Source organism: Puma concolor, chromosome D2, assembly GCF_028749965.1.
Source record: "Puma concolor isolate L17-30 chromosome D2, mPumCon1.1.hap2, whole genome shotgun sequence".
NCBI lineage: Eukaryota > Metazoa > Chordata > Mammalia > Carnivora > Felidae > Puma > Puma concolor.
The window spans coordinates 30753574-30773002 of NC_141677.1; the positions used below are offsets into that span (position 1 = coordinate 30753574).

Genomic DNA, 19429 nt, shown 5'->3' on the forward strand with positions numbered 1-19429 from the left:
GGGTGCCTGGGTGGCTCAGTCAGCTGAATGTCTAACTTCAGCTCAGGTCATGATCTCATGGTTCATGAGTTCGAGTCCCACATTAGGCTTCCTGCTATCAGCCTGTCAGTGCAGAGCAGCCTGCTTGGGATCCTCAGTCTCTCTCTCTGCCGCTCACCCACTCACTCTGTCAAAAAACCCCAAAAAACAAATGGCCAATAAGATAACATTGTTAGTCATTGGGGATACCCATTAAATCCATTTCATACACAGGGATAGCTATAATGAACAACTTTTACTTATTTACCTATTTATTTTTAGTATACATACATATTAAAAAAAATTTTTTTTTAACGTTTATTTACTTCTGAGAGAGAGACAGAGACAGAGACAGAGCATGAGCAGGGAAGGGGCAGACACAGACAGAGACACAGAATTTGAAGCAGGCTCCAGGCTCTGAACCGTCAGCACAAAGCCTGATGCGGAACTTGAACTCAGGAGCCATGAGATCATGGCCTGAGCTGAAGTCAGATGCTTAATTGAGCCACCCAGGTATCACAGCTGTAACAACTTTTTATTAAAAAATTTTTTGTAATGTTTATTTATTTTTGACAGAGAGAGAGACAGAGCATGAGCAGGGGAGGGGCAGAGAGAGAGGGAGACACAGAATCCAAAGCAGGCTCCAGGCTGTCAGCACAGAGCCCAATGGGGGGCTCAAACTCACAGACCGCAAGATCATGACCTGAGCCAAAGTCAGACGCTCAACCGAGTGAGCCACCCAGGCGCTCCTGTAACAACTTTTTAAAAAGAAAGTAAGGGTTGAGGAGGTTGTAGTAATGTAAATTAGTGTAGACACTGTGAAAACGGTTTGGCAATTTCTCAAAATTTAAGTATGGAATTGCCATGTGATGTAGAATTCTCCTAAACACATACCTAAATAAATTGAAAACAAGAGTTCAAACAAAAACTTGAGTATTCACAGCAGAATTATTATAATAGCTAAAAGTGAATGAAGACAACCTAAATGACCAACTGACAAATAAACAAAATGTGACAATATCTGAAAGAAGGAGGAAGGGAAGAAAAAAACCAACAAAATATGGCAATGCCCATTTAAAAGAATAGTTTTAGCCAAAAAATGTAATGACGTACTGATACTTGCTACATGGAACCTTGGAAATCGCTGTGGAGAACAAAGGCAAAAGAAATATGAAAAAAAAATTAAACTTTGTAACTTACAGCCCATTACAGAGCGACCTTCCTTAAGGAGCTTAGCTGCCTAAATGTTAATACTTTGCTAGAGGCAAAAGGCAACCTCAGTTTAACTTTAGCCAACCTCCAGGATCCTGTAAAAATCCCCTTGGAAACTTCCTTGATCTCTATCCCCCAAGATATAGGTGAACAATCATCCTCCAAGCATATGGCCCACTGATACACATCTGAAGGGTCTCATGACTATTTCACTAGCTAGTAGTAAATAACCTTATCCTAACAACATCTAGCCCCTCAAAGTCCTGGAAACCTTGCTTCCAAATTCCTTAGAGACTTCTATCCTTAACAACCTCCCAACTTAAAAGCATATGTAAACAGCCACTCCTCACAACCCCAATACAGCCCTTTCTGCTCACGGGTCTTGTCCCGTGCTTTAATAAAACCACCCTTTTGGCATCAAAGATGTCTCAAGAATTTTCTTGACCTTTTGCTCCCAAACCCCAACATTTCACATTAGAAACAACAATAAAGTTGAAGAAGTCAATAAGAAAAGGACATGTATTATATACTCTTATTAATATTAAGGATCTAGGACAGGCAAATCCACAGAGACAAAGCAGATCAGCGGTTGTGAAAGGATGGTGGGAGCAAGGATTAAGGAGTGATTCCTTAATGGGTATGAGTTTAAGGGCGGACTTGATGGTTACAGAACCTTATGACTATATAAAGGCCACCGAATTGTGCAAAATATTTAAAAGAGTGAGTTATATGGTAAGTGAATTTTATCTCAATTAAAAAAAAAATAAGGAAGCTGACACAGGACATATTCATTCTTCCAAGTACTTGAATGAGAAAAAAAAAAAAAGGCGAAGAGCACAAAATGGCGGCAAGCCGATCGGATCACGTGACCGCCGATTCTTTCCTGCCCAGCCTAACAAGATTCTTTTCTTCAGAGCGGGCGCTGAGACTTCGCTGGCTCATTGTTATGGGAATCCCAGGTAACTCTTCTCAGGCGCGCTCTCGCTCTAGCTGCGTAGCGAAAGCGGTGAACGTATTGAAGGCGAGCTGGGGAGCGCGCACGCAGAACGCAAACCCGTCAGCGCCGTCCTCGGAGAGATGAGGAGGAGGGGAGAGGCGTGGAGGAAGAGGGGGAAGTTGGCGCATGCGCCCAAGGCTGACGGGTTTGAAATGGCCTCAGTGTTAGCCGGGACCCGATTCAGGTGAAGGTTTGGTCCTCGCGGTTGCAGCAGCGGGCGGCGGAACCGGGGCTCCTGTCGTCCTTTCGGATTCGCAGAAGGGCTGGGATCGACCGTTTGGGGATCACGGCGTCCGTAGGCCAGCGACGGTGGGGTTCTCGTGGGACTGGGGCGGGAGGGACACGGTCCCTTTTGTGCGGGTCGAAGCAGGCCCCGCGCGGCAGGCCCCTCCCCCACTGCTTCGTTTCCCCCCGCCTTCTCTCCCCCGGGGTTCTTCAGGTGCCCCCGGCGCCCCTCAGCCTTGGTCTGGCGGGTCGAGAGGGACTGCCGAGCGCCGTCCCTCGCTGCGAAGCCGTTGAGCTTTAGCCTCCCGGTCTCCGGCCCAGGGCGTCGGGCGGCTGGCGGCGGCGCGGGTTTTGGGGGATAGAGGCTCTCTGCCCGGCACGGTGGTTAAGGGGACCAGGACTTTCAATACCCAGTGTTGGCGCTTCGCCCAGTCTCGTGAGACGTAGGATTCTGCCTTCTCTGGTCAGCGTCCCGCAAGGAGCTGGGGCTGGAGGAAGATGGATGGCAGTGCTCTGGCCCCTCCGAGTCGCGGGGGGAAGGAGGGGGTGCGCGGGCTGAGATCTTCGCCTTTTCTGGCCTGATTTTGGGGGGGAGGGGTCTTGGCGATGGTTCTTTGGGGGGAGGGATCCGTTATTTCAACTGTCTTTCCCCCTCGAGGGAGGGGAAAGAAAAGGAGCCCCTCGGCCCTTTCCATCCCGAGAAAGTAAGGAGATGTTCGTTATTTAGAGGATAGTCTTAAATACCTTTATTCAGTGTCTCGTCCGAATTTCCGTTATTGGTTTTACCACTTTCAATCTCCACCTCATTGGCAAAAGAAACACGCAGGCTTTATTTTGTTTGAACCCGCAGCTGTGTAGTTCTTTTTGTTAAGACTTGGGTTGATAATAGCACATGGTCTTCGTTGAAATGTGAGTTTGTAGTCACAGAAAGAAGTGCCTTTCTTACTAGTCTACCCCTAATGTCCTATGTTGAATTTGGGTATTTTTGGTGAGATACTTGATGTAAAATGTTTTTGCTGCATATCGGACGTTGGTATACACCTTGCTATTTATACTATGATCTACGAAGGTGTCCTTGACAAACATTTCTTTAAAATATTTTCATGATGTTTATAGTTTCAAGTTTGAAATGTGGGTTCTTTCTTAATAGATCGCTGCTATAGAAGACAAACAAGCGAAGGCTTTTTCCTCCTTTCATCATGGCTCAGTTTGGAGGACAGAAGAATCCGCCATGGGCTACTCAGTTTACAGCCACTGCGGTATCTCAGCCAGGTCAGGCTACTGAACACAAGTACTGTAAACTTGGGGTTTGGGGGAGGACATGTTGTAACTATGTGAATTAAGCTATATGTAATACTGTAAAATGTTTCCAAATGATGTATCTTTTATTTGTGAAGCTTTTAAAATTCATGGATCAACTAGCAAAACATGTTTTACACTGCAGTTTGGACAGTTTTATATAGTTTTTCAAACATTAAATTATTCGGTTTAATTAGGTTAGCTACTTGATTGATTAGAGATTATCTTATTTGGCATGTTAAGGTGTCAATATTCACAAGTTATATTTAAAAATAAATGTATTAAAATTTTATATTTTATGAGAAATTATATACGACTGCTTTTCAGTTGTTTCAATTTAAAGTACAAAACCCAACTGAAGAATTTACCAAGCAAAGGAGAAAGATAAATAGATCTAAAAGGAGCCAATGAATGTTGACATTTTCTAAATATGGTCAACAAAAAAAAGTCACTGTAAATGTTTCATTGAGCTTCTTTGCTTATAGGAATATTTTTTTTTTTTTGGCACCATTTCTTGACTTCTTGTTTGAATCTTAAATAAATTCCCAAGGATTCTATGGAATGAATTTTAGTTTCTTTGAGTACTCAGAAAAGTTGCAGCTTATTCTGTTAATTTGAGTATATTTTTATTTATGACCTCTCTAATAGTGGTTCTTTGCCATGTTTTATGTACTTGAAATATTTTAGTAATTTGAGGTCACTTATAGAGACAGTATAATCTTCTGATTTGGGTGTTCTAAAATTCAATGGACATGATTATCTTGTTAGGTAGGTGGCCTTTTTCCTTAAAGAAATAGATACTTTAGAGTTTTTATTTTAGTTACTCTTTGTTTAGGAGGTTAAATGATCAGTTCTACAGGTAACTGAAGATATTATGAAATAGTAGTTATAGATTATATTTAATTCAGATCCAGGTATTTTGTTATGTTAAATAATGGGGACTTTGGTGTTCGTTTTGATGAAACGAATTCTTAGCAATTACTGTGTGTCCGGAAACAAGTACTAGGTACTTGTATGCTGGTAAACTAAACATGTTTTACCCAGCTTTTTCTGCATATAATTTGTTTTAAATTTGTATCTGTATTGTTCCAACAAAATAGCTGTTATGGTAAAAGTTACTTTCTATAGCTCTTAACATTTGTATTGTAATTACTTAAATATAGGTTATACTCTTTTTGTTTTTGTTTTCAGGCTGAGCCAAGGAGACAGCAAAGGCTTATAAAAAATGTCAAACAAAAAGTCAATCGTAAATTTGGGTCTCCTTTTCGATATTTAGCAATAGAGTCCAAACGTAAAGGGATTTGTGTAAATGGAGCTTGTATTTGTGCTGTAGGAAATTATGGGTTATCTTAGACCTGTTGTTAATCAGAGATTTTCAAAATCAAATTTTATTGACATATCATGATTTCAGTAAGTAGGCAAGTGTTTTGTTAGCATGTATCTACTCTTAGCTTTCGTGTAAAAATCCTGGAGTAGGCTCTAAATGGAACGCTTTAGCGATACTGTTTTTATTGAAATGTATAATTTCCAGGTGCTGTATATCAGGCTGCTTCCTTATAGCTTGCTGTTTTCTTGCCTTCATCTTAAAAGTCTTATTTGCGATTAATCAGTATCTCATCTTATTGGATCTGATTTTTAGAACCATTCAAATTTTTGTAAAAGTTACATTTTCAATCCTCAGGCAATTGGAATGGCTTACTTACATCTCATCTCAATGGAGAACATTTATTTTTTTTTTAAGATGAATTTTTTGGGATGCCTGGATGACTCAGTTGGTTAAGCTTCTGACTCTTGATCTCAGCCCCACGTTGGGTCTGCACTGGGCATGAAGCCTACTTAAAAAAAAGATTTTATTTTTAAGTAATCTCCACACTTAACATGGGGTTTGAACTCTCACAACCCTGAGATCAAGAATCAGATGCTCCAGGGGTGCCTGGGTGGCTCAGTTGGTTGAGCGTCTGACCGGCTCAGGTCATGATCTCACGGCTTGTGGGTTCGAGCCCCGTGTTGGGCTTTGTGCTGACAGCTCAGAGCCTGGAGCCTGTTTCAGATTCTGTGTCTCCCCCTCTCTCTGCCCCTCCATTGCTTGCGCTCTGTCTCTGTTTCAAAAGTAAATAAACATTTAAAAAAAAAATGAATTAGATGCTCTGCTAATGAGCCAGCCCGGTGCCCCTCAATGGAGAACATTCTAACCTAATTACAGTGCTTTAAGTTTTGTCTTGGCAGCTTCAAATACAATTTGAGAAAAAAATTTCAACAAAGGACATATAAGGACTTAAGGCAATAGTGTAGGTGTCACTTTTTACTCTATTGAAAAAACAAAATACACATAGTAGTATCAGAGGCCACTGTCATAAATTAGATGATCATGGAACAGAAAAAGGTTAACTGAATAATTCAACTTGAATTAAATATTTTATTTTTGTGCTTATATTTCTGACTCATTTTTTGTCTTTTTTTTTCACATTTATTTATTTTTGAGAGACAGAGCACAAATGGTGGAAGGGCAGAGAGAGAGGGAGACACAGAATCCGAAGCAGGCTCCAGGCTCTGAGGTGTCAGCACAGAGCCTGATGTGGGGCTCGAACCCACAAACTGCTAGATCATGCCCTGAGCTGAAGTCGGGCACTTAACTGACTGAGCCACCCAGGTGCTCCCTGACTCATTTTCTTTTGAGAGCAATATGAAAATTAGTACACTTGGGGCACCTGGGTGCCTCAGTTGGTTAATCTTTCAGCTCTTTATTTCGGCTCAGGTCATGATCTCACTGTTCCTGGGTTCCAGCCCTGTTTGGGATTGTCTCCCTCTCTCTGCCTCCCCTGCATTTGGCATGCATCCTCTCCCCCTCTCTCTCCAAATAAATAGCTTTAAAAAATTGCTACTCTTCTGTTATATAACTTAACCTATAACTTCAGTTAAAGACTATGCTATTCCATTTTCTAGGATATTTTTAGCATTTTTACTAACTTTGAAAATTCTCATCTAACAGTGATAGGAAAATTTCATTACATTCATGCAGATGACTTAAGTAAAACTTAAGTAAAAGCATGCATAATTGTGTTGTATTGTTGAAATCTGTTGTAAAAGTGAAGATGAGTATTTGAACTGTTTCTGATCAGTTTTTTTTTAATTTTTTTTTTACATTTATTTATTTTTGAGAGACAGAGCACAAGTGGGGGAGGGGCAGAGAGGGAAGGAGACACAGAATCCAAAAGCAAGCTCCAGGCTTTGAGCTGTCAGCACACAGCCTGACTAGGGGCTCGAACTCAGAAACCGTGAGATCATGCTCTGAGCTGAAGTCAGACGCTTAACCAACTGAGCCACCCAGACACTCCTGATTAGTTTTAATACTGAGCATATTCAGGGGCGCCTGGGTGGCTTGGTCGGGTAAATATCCGACTTCAATTCAGGTCATGATCTTGCGGTTTGTGAGTTCAAGCCCCACATCGGGCTCTGTGCTGACAGCTCAGAGCCTGGAGCCTGCTTCAGATTCTGTGTCTCCCTCACTCTCTGCTCCTCCCCCCACTCATGCTCTGTCTCTCTCTCTCTGTCAAAAATAAATAAACATTAAAAAGAACCTTGCATATTCACTTAAAATGTTACTAATTCCTAGGTGTCATCATCTGTCATCTTTGATTTTCTTTACCCCCCATATTCAATCAAATATCAAATCATGACTTTTTTCCCCTTTGAAAATGCCTCAGGTATACTCTTATTTTACATTTAGGCCCTGGGCACTTCACGTTTGAATAACTGCCACCAAGCAGCTTTCTCTTGCTTACAGTTCATATACCAGAGTCTCTCACCTAACTTTCAGGACTTTCCATACTTTTCTCAAACCCAATCCAGGATGCTTACCATAGATCTTTAAGTCAAAGGTTCTTTTTAAAAATATTTTTTAACGTTTATTTATTATTCAGAGAGAAATACAGAGCATGAGCATGGGAGGGGCAGAGAGAGGGGGAAACACAGAATCCGAAGCAGGCTTCAGGCTCTGAGCTGTCAGCACAGAGCCCGGCATGGGTCTCGAATCCACAAACCACAAGATCGTGACCTGGGCCAAAGTTGGATGCTTAACTGACTGAGCCACCCAGGCGCCTCCAGTGAAAAAGTTCTTTTTCCCATCTGTTACTTGGTGGCATTGTTCTTTATTATTCTTTAGTTCTAATTGTTTTTATTTGCTTTTTTCTTTTATTTACTGGATAGGCTACTTGTTATTTCTCTCTCTGCTCCAATGTGTGTGTCAGATGTCATATTCCTAAAGCATAATTTCTGTCTAAGTCACAGAATTTTTCAAACCTGGATAAAACCTGAGCTAGATTCTGTCTCAACTCCTTTCTCTAACAGATAAGGAATTTGAGGCCCAGAAAGATGAAGAAATTTGTTTAGGTCTTATAGAACATCACAAGAGAGTCCATGTTAGCACATCAGAATTGTGGTTCATTATATCTTCCATTTTTCTCTTATCTGCAAAAGTATCTTCAAGTACTTTTAGAATTTATTTCAAACTTCTTGGGATGGTATTCAAGACTGTCTTTCCAGTCCAAATCTCATTTCTTCCACACTGAAATAATTGTGTGTGCACACGCGCGCGTGGGTGTGTGTGTCTGTTTGAAGAGTATTTGAGAGAGGAGCATGAGCGCACAAATGGGGGAGGGGCAGAGAGAGAGAGGGAGCCCAAGCAGGCTCCACACTGTCAGCCTGGAGCCCCAGTACAGGGCTTGAACTCAGAAACCTTGAGATCATGACCTGAAGTGAAACCAAGAGTTGGATGCTGAACTGAGGGAGCCATCCAGGCCCCCCGAAATAATTGTTCTTAATATTTTCCTTTTTTTTTTTTTTTTTTCCATTTTCTAACTGAAGTGCTATGGTATGTATTCAGTGACATTCTTTATTTGGTTCCAGAACTTTTATGTTTCAAAGTTTTAACAGTTTTCTGTGTATAAAGAGACATTGATAGAGATTGCTGGCCAACCACTGATTGAATGTTTATGAGAGATTTATTTATTTTTATTTATTTATTTTTACTTTTTAAGTACTCTCTATACCCAATGTGGGGCTTGAACTCACCACCTCAGGATTGAGAGTTGCACGGTCCACTACTGAGCCAGTCATGTGGCCCACTGATTGAATCTTTAGCCCTTATTATTGACTAGGGGTAGTTTTTAGATTTGACTGAAAATACTTACATTTGTATGTGTTTATAATCATAATTTTGAAGTATTGGGAATGATTTAGCATATTCTAACCAGTTTGTCACCTATTTCTTACACCTCTTTGTAAAATGACTACATTTTGTCCATAGAGGAACATGAACTGGTTTAGGAGTTAAAAATATAGTGATAATGTGCTTTTACACAGGTGGCTGAAGCTAATATCAATACAGTTTTAAATACGATCCCATTTTTTCTACCTCTTTATTCTTGCCCAATAGTCATCTTTTAAAATCCTAATCTCTTGAATCAGCAGCTCAAATTATTAAATTCCAACATTCAAGGTCCTTTTCAAATGAGTAATAGTTGATATAGTATGTATACTTCACTTATCTTAGTCATCCCTAGACAGACTTGGATGTTTATAACTCATTTGGTAGGAAAGAATTGCTACAGGTGTTGGCTTAACCCTGCTTTAAAAAATTTATTTATTTATTGTTTTTGAGAGAGAGTGCAAGCAGGGGAGGGTTCAGTGAGAGAGGGAAACACAGAATCTGAAGCAGGCTCCAGGCTCTGGGATGTCAGCATAGAGCCCGATGTGGGGCTCGAACCCTCAAACCACAAGATCATGACCTGAGCTAAAGTCAAACATTTAACTGACTGAGCCACCCAGGCACCCCTGGCTTAACCCTCTTTAAGCACTACTAGTACTGTGTAATAGCAGGTAGTCTCTAAAACCTTATCCTGAGAGTAAAGAAAAATGCACATAAAGTCTATTAAGGCTCAACTCCTCCCCCCCACCCCACTCTGAATATGCCATACCTGTGCTCTTATTCAGTGAGAGCTGCATTAACATATCAGATTACAAAGCAGTGAGTGCCCCATCTCTCTGTCCTAACTTGAGCATGCCACTTCTGTTTATGCAGTTGTGACTTTTCTTCCACTATCTGTTTTATGATCTGGGAAATAATTTTAGTCTATTATAGCTGAAAATGTATTGGAAGTAACAGTGAAAAAAAGTTTTTGTTGTTTGAGAGAGAGAGCTTGAGGTGGCAGGGGCAGGTGGTGCTTGATCTCACAAACCATGAGATCATGATCTGAGCTAAGATCAAGAGTCAGACGCTTAACCAGCTGAGCCACCCAGGCGCCCCTGGAAGTAATCTTGAAAGCTTGAATATTAACTTTGGATCGTACAAGACTCCTTGAAAGAAACAGGGCTGAAAATCCGGTAAATATCAGAGGCAATTAAGGATAGAAGAAATCATAGGACATTATGAATAGTGTCTTCAACTGCCTGAAAGGGAAATCATTGTTGACGAACAGTTATTTGAATAATAGCTGGAGGAGATTATAGTCAGGATCACAACTTATCAATTCCTTGGCACGTCAAAAGAATGGAAAAGCAGTTGTCTTCAAGGGTATTAATCTTTATAGAGATTATAAGAAAACCGTATAACAGATAATTAGTTAAGACTTTGCCTTTTTCTTAGGGAATAGCACTGATCACTGAGAAGAACTTTCTTTTATGATGGATATTTATCTTCATTGCCTGATTTGGTAGCCACTGGCCACATGGGGCTGTTGAGTACTTTAAATGTGGTTACTATGAGGAGCACCTGCGTTGCTCAGTCGGTTAAGTATCAGGCTCTTGATTTCGACTCAGGTCATGATCTCACAGTTTGTGAGCCCCGCATCAGGCTCTGTGCTGACAGTGGGGAGCCTGCTTGGGATTCTCTCCCTCCCTCCCTCTCTCCCTCTCTCTGCCCCTGCCTGCTCACACTCCCAAAAATAAACATTAAAAAAAAATAATGTTATTGTGACTGAGGAACTGAATTTCTAATTCTATTTAATTTTCACTAATTGACTGATAGAGCATGTACACAAGCTGATGAAAGGCAGAGAGAGAGTGAGTGAGTCCCAAGCAGGCTCTGGGCTGACAGTGTAGAGTGTGATGTGAGGCTTGATCTCTTGAACCGCGAAATCATGACCTGAGCCGAAACTGAGAGTCTGTTGCTTAAACAACCGAGCCACCCAGACACACCGAATTTTCACGAATTTAAATTAAAATGGCCACGTATGGCTGGTGGCTAATGTATCAAACAGTGCAGTTATAGAAGCATACAATACTTAGAATGTATTTAAATACTATGTTGTGCCTTCTTATTTTTTTAACGTTACCCACAAATTCATTTATTTTATAAAGGGAAATTTGTGCATTTGACTTCTTTAATTTCTTATTCTCCCCTCCCCTTAATTTCTTATTCTTAATGCCCTAACCTATTATTCTTAAAAGGTAGTGAATATTTCTAATCAGTGGGTACATCATGGGCTTAGAGTAGAACCTTGAAAGCCACAGGAATGCATTGATCAATGAGGTATCCAATTTTAAAATAGTTATCTGCAAATAGGAGCATCAGAGGTTTTATAGTTGTGTGAAATCTGATCTTAAAAGGGTATCGAAAGATGACATTTAAAAGATTTGTTCACTTGATTTAAAACTGGGTGTGTAAGTACTTTATAAATCCACAAGTTATGAAGAAAATCCCCCATATATTCATGCTGTTTTTCTCTCTAAATAGATTGCTTTTTGAACATAGTTGGTAGGTGGAAATTTCAAAGGATGAATCATTGCTTGACCAATGCTTTAAATTTTGCATAAGGTGAAAAAAGGAAGTATCTGATATCAGCCTGAGGTTTTGAATTTTATTATCTCAGGATGACTCCTCTTAGTAAAGATAGAGCACAATAAAGATTTTAAAATACAACAGTGATAACTAGTAACTATTAGTATGTCATAACACAAGTGTTTTTCAGTCATATGAAACTGATTTTATGTTTTAGGAAATGATAAAATTTACAGTTCTTAAAGGTTTAAGAAAGCTTAGTCCTTAAATTTACTTATTTATGTGGTTTAGGGCTCATTTCATAGGTTTGTCAATGAAACTACTGATAACACTGTGAAAAGCTTATCTGTTTCAGAAGGGTTACAAGACCTTCAGCAATCATATTGAATCAGATAATAGATAAATGAACAGACTGTCCCATTGTGGATGATTGAAAAAAATTCTGTCTACAAATATTCAAGGATATGGGGCTCCTGGGTACTCAGTTTGTTAAGCATCTGACTTCAGCTCAGGTCATGATCTCGCAGTTCTTGAGTTCAAGCCCTGTGCTGGGCTCCATGCTGACATCTCAGAGCCTGGAGCCTGTTTTGGGTTGTGCGTCTCCCCCTTTCTCTGCCCCTTTCCTGCTCGTGAGTGCGCTCTCTCTCCTCAAAAATAAATAAAAACATTAAAAAATTAAAAATATTCAAGGATAGTTTCTCAGATAACCACAAAAAAGGGGAGCATTAATAATGAAATATATTTTATTCAGAATAAAGTCTCGAATGATTTTAACAAGAACTGTATTGGGGCACCAGGATGGCTGAGTCAGTATAAGTGTCCAACGTTGGCTCAGGTCATGATCTCGCGGTTTGTGAGTTCGAGCTCCATTTCGGGCTGTGTGGTGGCAGCTCAGCCTGGAGCCTGCTTCAGATTCTGTCTCCCTCGCTCTCTGCCCCTCCCCCACTCATGCTCTGTCCCTCAAAAATAAACATTAGGAAAAAAAAAGAGCTATATCACAGATACATAAAGGCCACAACCACATGCACAGTAATTTCACAAAATTTGAATTAACTAGCTAGTGGTGTGATACAACCAATAGAATATAAATTTCCTTCCCATAAATTTCTCCTAGCAGTTGAACCCTTCATTACCAACAGGTATTGACCCTTGAACAACAGGGGTGTGAACTGTGTGAGTCCACTTTTATGCGGTTTTTTTTGATAAGTATTGTAAACGTATTTTCCTTATGATTTTTTTTCTCTAGCTTTATTGTAAGAATACAGCATATAATTATATACAAAATATCCTAACCATTCATGTTACTGGTAAGGCTTTCAGTCAGCAGTAGGCTATTAGTAGTTTTTTATTTTTTAAAGTTTATTTTGAAAGAGAGAGCACATGTGAGTGGGGGAGCGGCAGAGAGAAGGTGAGAGAGTCACAAGCAGGCTTCACGCTACCAGCACAGAGCCCAACATGGGGCTCCATGCCACAAACAGTGAGATCGTGATCTGAGCCAAAATTTAGAGTCAGATGCTTAACTAACTGAGCTAGGTAAGATTTCTTAAGAAGTCTTCCCCCACCCCTTAAAAAGTTTTAAAGGAAAAAATACAATACAGGACCTAAGTTTTTAGTGGTTTATAAATACCATTAACACGTGTCCTGAATTCCGGTGGGTTACATCAGTCCTGAATTAATTTTTTTAAGGTTATTGATTTATTTAAGTGACCTCTGTACACCCAATGTGGGGGTTGAAATCGACCCCAAGATCAAGAGTTGTATGCTCTTCCGACTTAGCTAACTAGGCACCCCCTGAAATAATTATTTTTTTAATTTTTTTTTTTTAACGTTTATTTATTTTTGAGACACAGAGAGACAGAGTACGAACGGGGGAGGGGCAGAGAGAGAGGGAGACACAGAATCGGAAGCAGGCTCCAGGCTCCGAGCCATCAGCCTAGAGCTGGACGCGGGGCTCAAACTCACGGACCGTGAGATCGTGACCTGAGCTGAAGTCGGACGCTTAACTGACTGAGCCACCCAGGCGCCCCTGAAATAATTTTTAATAAAACTGAGCTTTATACTTTTTCTGTGCCACATAGTTTTCTTTCTCCTCATTTTAGTGTATCACTTTATGCTACTTTGTTTTCTTTCAAAAATCTTTAAACAGTAATCCTACAATGCAAAATTCAGGGAGAAATTATAATTAGAAAACATAGGAGGGACAAACTTTTATGACTAAGTGTTGGTCCAATCACTAACTGCTAATATATGTGTATGGAATTTTTTTTTAACACATTTTTTTAAAAGTTTCTTTATTTTGAGAGATCAGGCGGGGGAGGGGCAGAAAGAGAGAGAGAGAATTCCAACCAGCATGGAACCTGATGTTGGGCTCCATCCAAGAAACCATGAGATCGTGGCCTGAGCTGAAATCAAGAGTTGGATGCTTAACTGACAAAGCCACCCAGGCACCACTCCACCTTTTTTAAAGTAAGCCCCCAATGTGGGGCTTGAACTCATGACCCTGAGATTAAGAGTTGCAGTTGCTCACTCTACCAACTAAGCCAGCGAGGCATCTCTGTTTTCTTTTCAACTTTCAAGACATCAGTATGTTTAACCGACTGGTTCCCTATATGTGAATGGCTTACATAGACCTAACACTGTATTGAGGTCCTAGAAAAATAATGTCATCAACAAATTACCTAATTGGAATTTCTTTCATTTAGGAATATTTTATCCCAAACCACTAGGCTATTGGAAGTAGTTTGGGGGGAATCAAAAGTTTTATGTGGATTTTTCACTGTTTGAGGAGGTCAAGCACCTTTAACCCCCACATTATTCAGGAGTCACCTTAATTTTTTTGTAGTTTCTGATTTATCACACTGATTGGTAACAGTGAAAAAGAGATGTGTCTGTCATCCTACCTACTTATGGTAGGCTGCTGTGTATGCTGCCAGGATTCAGAACACCTAGAAAAGCTTTAAGAAAAGAAACCATTTCTGAGATCCTGGCTTTGCGCCATTCTGCTGTGGCAACATCCAGGGTTCTGGAAATTGGTACTAACAGAATGAAACAGAGCAGATCTGAGGTCACACCACAGGTAGGTGAAGGAGATGAGTATGATAATTGAATCCTTGGTGCCACTTTTGTCAAATGTGTAACACGCCAATCTTAGAATTTAAAACGCTAATAATTTTCGCTATGGTCCTTATCTTGTGTTCAATGAGTATCTGGCTTCTGTTATCCTAGAACAGCAGTTCTTAACCTTTTTTGGGTCTGTAATTCTCTTTAAAATGGAGGAAAGCTTTGGACCTTCTTTTTTGCAATTTTGCATACAATTTTAAAAGGTTAACAGGATCAAAAAAAAAAAATGTTAACAGGATCCACTGATTAGAACTTACGTCCTAGATTTCAGTACCTTTTTTTTCTCAATGCAGTTAACTTCATTTTGAACTTGGGCTAGCATTAAGAGATTCTCCACTTTTATTTAAATTTCTTTTTTAATGTTTATTTACTTATTTATTTTTAATGTTTATTTTTGAGAGAGTAAGAGTGTGCTCTAGTCGGGGAGGGGCAGAGAGAAAGGGGTACAGAGGATCGAAGTGGGCTCTGAGCTGACAGCAGAGCGTTTAATGTGGGACTCAAACCCACGAACCATGAGATGATGACCTGAACCGAAGACAGACGCTCAACTGACTGAGCCACCCAGGTGCTCCTATTTACTTATTTTTGAGAGAGAAAGAGCACAAGCAGGGGAGGAGCAGAGAGAGAGGAGACACAAAATCTGAGGCAGGCTTCAGGCTCTGAGCTGACAGAGGAGCTTGAACTCACAAACTGTGAGATCATGACCTGAGCTGAAGGCTGATGGTTAACTGACTGAGCCACCTAGTTGCCCTTTTATTTAAACTTCTATTTAAATTCATGTAGTTAGGCCTGGTTTCTCCTTTCTGCCCATCTGTGATATCTCACTTACTTAAAAACAAAACGACAAAACAACTTAAAAATGAAAGAAGATTAATGTGGTAAGGATTTAGGACATTTAGAACTTTTTTCCCCCCTTAGGTTCTCCTCCCCCCTCTTTTTAAATTTTTAACGATCTGTATGTTTTGCAGGGAGTCATTTGTAATTTATAAGAATGACAAATATAATTTTTGAGATTTTTGTTTTTGCTTTGCTTTGTCGTTGGTTTGTTTTTTTTTTCCAACGTTTTTTTTTATTTATTTTTGGGACAGAGAGAGACAGAGCATGAATGGGGGAGGGGCAGAGAGAGAGGGAGACACAGAATCGGAAACAGGCTCCAGGCTCCGAGCCATCAGCCCAGAGCCTGACGCGGGGCTCGAACTCACGGACCGCGAGATCGTGACCTGGCTGAAGTCGGACGCTTAACCGACTGTGCCACCCAGGCGCCCCATGTCGTTGGTTTGTTTTAAGTAAAATTAATTTGAACTTTTAAATGACTGATAATGGACCTCACACTTCTAAAGATTTTCTGGGATATTCTAGATTAGGTGCTTTGTTTAGTTCATTAATGTTCTCTGTTCTCTTCCTGTACAGCAAAATACTATTCTTTGTATAAGGGTGTTAACTTAATAGTTATAGGGCAGCATTTTTCCCAGATATTTTACAGATATGTATTTTCAGATATAAGCAAGATGCTTTGTAAGTGTGTTCCATGAGTAAATACTACTTTTATGGCAATCTTTTGAGGTTCCTAATGCTTAGTTGGCACATTAAAGGTTCTGAGTAAAATTATGTGCTTAATTCATTGTTTCCTATACTTTTTAAAAAGGTTGCTTCATATACTTTTTTTAAAGTTTACTTAAAGTTTATTTATTTTGAGAGAGAGTGTGTGTGCACAGGCACACTCAAGCGAGGAAGGGCAGAGAGAGGGAGAGAGAGAAAATCCCAAGGAGGCTCTGCTCTGTCATTGCAGAGACTGACATGGGGCTCAGTCCCTTGAACTGTGAGACCCTGCCCTGAGCTGAAACCAAGGGTTGGATGCTCAACCCACTGAGCAATCCAGATGCCCCTAGAGTTTATTTATTTATTTTGAAAGGCAGGTGGTGCATGTGAGTGTGTTTGGAGCAGAGAGAGGGAGACAGAATCCCAAGCAGGCTCCTTGCTGTCAGTGCATAGCCTGATGCAGGGCTCCATCCCAGGACCTTGAAATCATGACCTGAGCATATTTTAAGAGCTGCTCGGGGTGCCTGGGTGGCTCAGTCGGTTGAGTGTCCGACTTCAGCTCAGGTCATGATCTTGCGGTCTGTGAGTTCAAGCCCCATGTCAGGTTCTGTGCTGACAGCTCAGAGCCTGGAGCCTGCTTCAGATTCTGTGTCTCCCTCTCTTTCTGCCCCTCCCCTGCTCATGCTCTGTCTCTCTCTGTCTCAAAAATAAATAAAAACATTAAAAAAAAAAAAAGCTGCTCAATCACCTGAGCCACTGAGCCACCCAGGTGCCCCAACTTTTTTTTTTTCTCTTAATGTAAGCTCTGTGTCCATTGTAGGGCTTGAATTCATGACCCCGAGATCAAGAGTCACATGCTTTACCAGCTTAGGCGGTCAGGTGCCCCATTTCTTTAGCTTTTTAAACCTTGGACCCTTTTTTCTTTGCTTTCAGACTTTAATGTCCTGGGGAACTAGTCATTGTACAAGGAGATCCAATTTTGGGAAGGATAGTGCTAGATGCAATTTTTATTTTATTTTTTAGATTGCAGTGTTAATTGCTTTTTTGCATTCAGTGGAATTGCATGAAAGCTTCAAGTAAAATCTTAGCTCTAAGCATACATTAAACAATCACATACCTAAATCTGTCCTTCTGAGTTCTTTCCCCAATTTGGTTTAATCAGGTGGTAATTTTAAGTTGCTGTGGTTAATTTTGTCGCATTGTCCCATAAAGTAGTGCAATAATTTTAAAGTGTTGCTTTGGTGTATTTCCTGGTTTATTATTTCCTCGTTATTTAGTATTTTCTAAATCTTTTTTGTTTTGTTTTGTTTTGAAAGAGAGCACAGGAGTTGGGGAGAAGGGCAGAGTTGGGGGGGAGAGAGAGAGTGTGTGGGAGGGAGGGAGGGAAGGAACCCCAAGCAGGCTCTGGGCTCAGTATGGAGCCTGACATGTGGCCTAATCCCATGACCCTTGGATCACGACCCTAGCCAGAATGAAGAGTCAGACACTTAACCGACTGAGCCACCCAGGTATGCCCCTTTAAGATGTTATTTTTTTTTTTTTATTTTTTTTTCAACTTTTTTATTTATTTTTGGGACAGAGAGAGACAGAGCATGAACGGGGAGGGGCAGAGAGAGAGGGAGACACAGAATCGGAAGCAGGCTCCAGGCTCTGAGCCATCAGCCCAGAGCCCGATGCGGGGCTCGAACTCACGGACCGCGAGATCGTGACCTGGCTGAAGTCGGACGCTTAACCGACTGCGCCACCCAGGCGCCCCAAGATGTTATTTTTAAGTAATGTGCACCCAACATGGGACTCCGAGGTTACAACCCCGAGACGAAGAATCCCGTCTACCAACTGAGCCAGCCTGGTGCCCCTAGTTTTATAAATCTTTAATGCAAAGTAGAAATACATGAAAATTTTGTCCAGTAGAAAGTTATAGGTGGATAACTTGCAGCAGCACTGCCTATAATACATGATTTTCATCTTCTTGAAGATAAAACAGTAAATTCTAGATTAGTAAAATAATACAATTTATTTTCTGCATTTTTTCCTGAAAATACTTCTTAAGAGTACTTTAGACTTTTGATCTAGGTAAGGTTGGTTGTGTTCATTGTGCAGTTTGATTTTATAGAATTATGTTTTCAATCATGACATCAACATTAAGTACAAAGCCACTGGGATCTGGGACGGTACTTGAATCAGTTCAGTTTAACAAGCTTTACTCAAATTCTGCTTTAGGTTATTACTAAGCAATTAACAACATTATTCATAACTAAGTACTTATGGAAGATTCCTAGGAAGGATCCAAATAATGTTTTTCTTTTCTTTCCTTTTTAATCTCATTTTAGCCGCGTTGGGTGTTCAACAGCCATCACTCCTTGGAGCATCTCCTACCATTTACACACAGCAAACTGCATTAGCAGCAGCGGGCCTTACGACACAAACCCCAGCAAACTATCAGTTAACTCAGACTGCGGCGCTGCAGCAACAAGCTGCAGCTGCAGCAGCTGCATTGCAACAGGTGAATCTCTTTATTTTTTTAAGTTTATTTATTTTGACAGCGAGAGAGCGTGAGTAGTGGGGGGGGGGGCAGTTAGAGAGGAGGAAAGAGAAAGAGAATCCCAAGAAGGCTCCACGCTGTCAGTACAGAGCCCACTTGGGGCTGTTGTAAAATCACGATCTAAGCCAAAACCAAGAGTTGGATGCTCAACCAGCTCAGCCACCCAGGCACTCCTTTGTTGGCTTTTATTTATTTTTTAAGTGTTTTTATTTATTTTTGAGACAGAGACAGAGCATGAGCAAGGGACGGGCAGAGAGAGAGGGAGACACAGAATCCGAAACAGGCTTCAGGCTCTGAGCTGTTAGCACAGAGCCTGACGCGGGGCTTGAACTCACAGACTGTGAGATCATGACCTGAGCCAAAGTTGGACGCTCAACCAACTGAGCCACCCAGGCACCCCCTTTGTTGGCTTTTAATATGTGACATAGAAAACTATTAATTCTGTGTAGCCACAGTAGGTACTTTCATTTTTTAAAGACTTAATAATTGTGGGGTTTTATTATGCTTATTTTTCAGGTGATTAAAATTACTATATATGCTAAGATATATGGAGCAGTGCGTTTGCATGGTCAAAATTCTTAAAACGGATAGTCCTTATATCTTTTGCTTATTTTTCATCAAGTTTAGCTGTTCAAGAAAATTTCTATTTAGTATAATTTTGTTTATGTATTTGTATATATGTATATCACTTTTTGAGAAT

The 19429-nt window shown here is 40.5% G+C and overlaps 1 protein-coding gene across 3 annotated transcripts in view; it reads left to right on the forward strand.

The window, feature by feature from the left end:
• Nucleotides 1-2279: 2279 nt before the first annotated feature.
• Nucleotides 2280-19429, forward strand: part of CCAR1 (cell division cycle and apoptosis regulator 1) — a 66887-nt gene continuing 49737 nt past the window's right edge. The window contains exons 1-3 of one of the 3 annotated variants that reach the window (XM_025917856.2): nucleotides 2280-2411; nucleotides 3603-3724; nucleotides 18518-18690. In XM_025917856.2, the coding sequence (XP_025773641.2) occupies nucleotides 3652-3724; nucleotides 18518-18690 (246 nt within the window). In that variant the 5' untranslated portion in view covers nucleotides 2280-2411; nucleotides 3603-3651. Of the gene's footprint in view, nucleotides 2537-3602; nucleotides 3725-18517; nucleotides 18691-19429 lie in introns of all 3 variants that reach the window. The other 2 variants (XM_086679867.1, XM_086679866.1) reach the window with 2 other exon arrangements.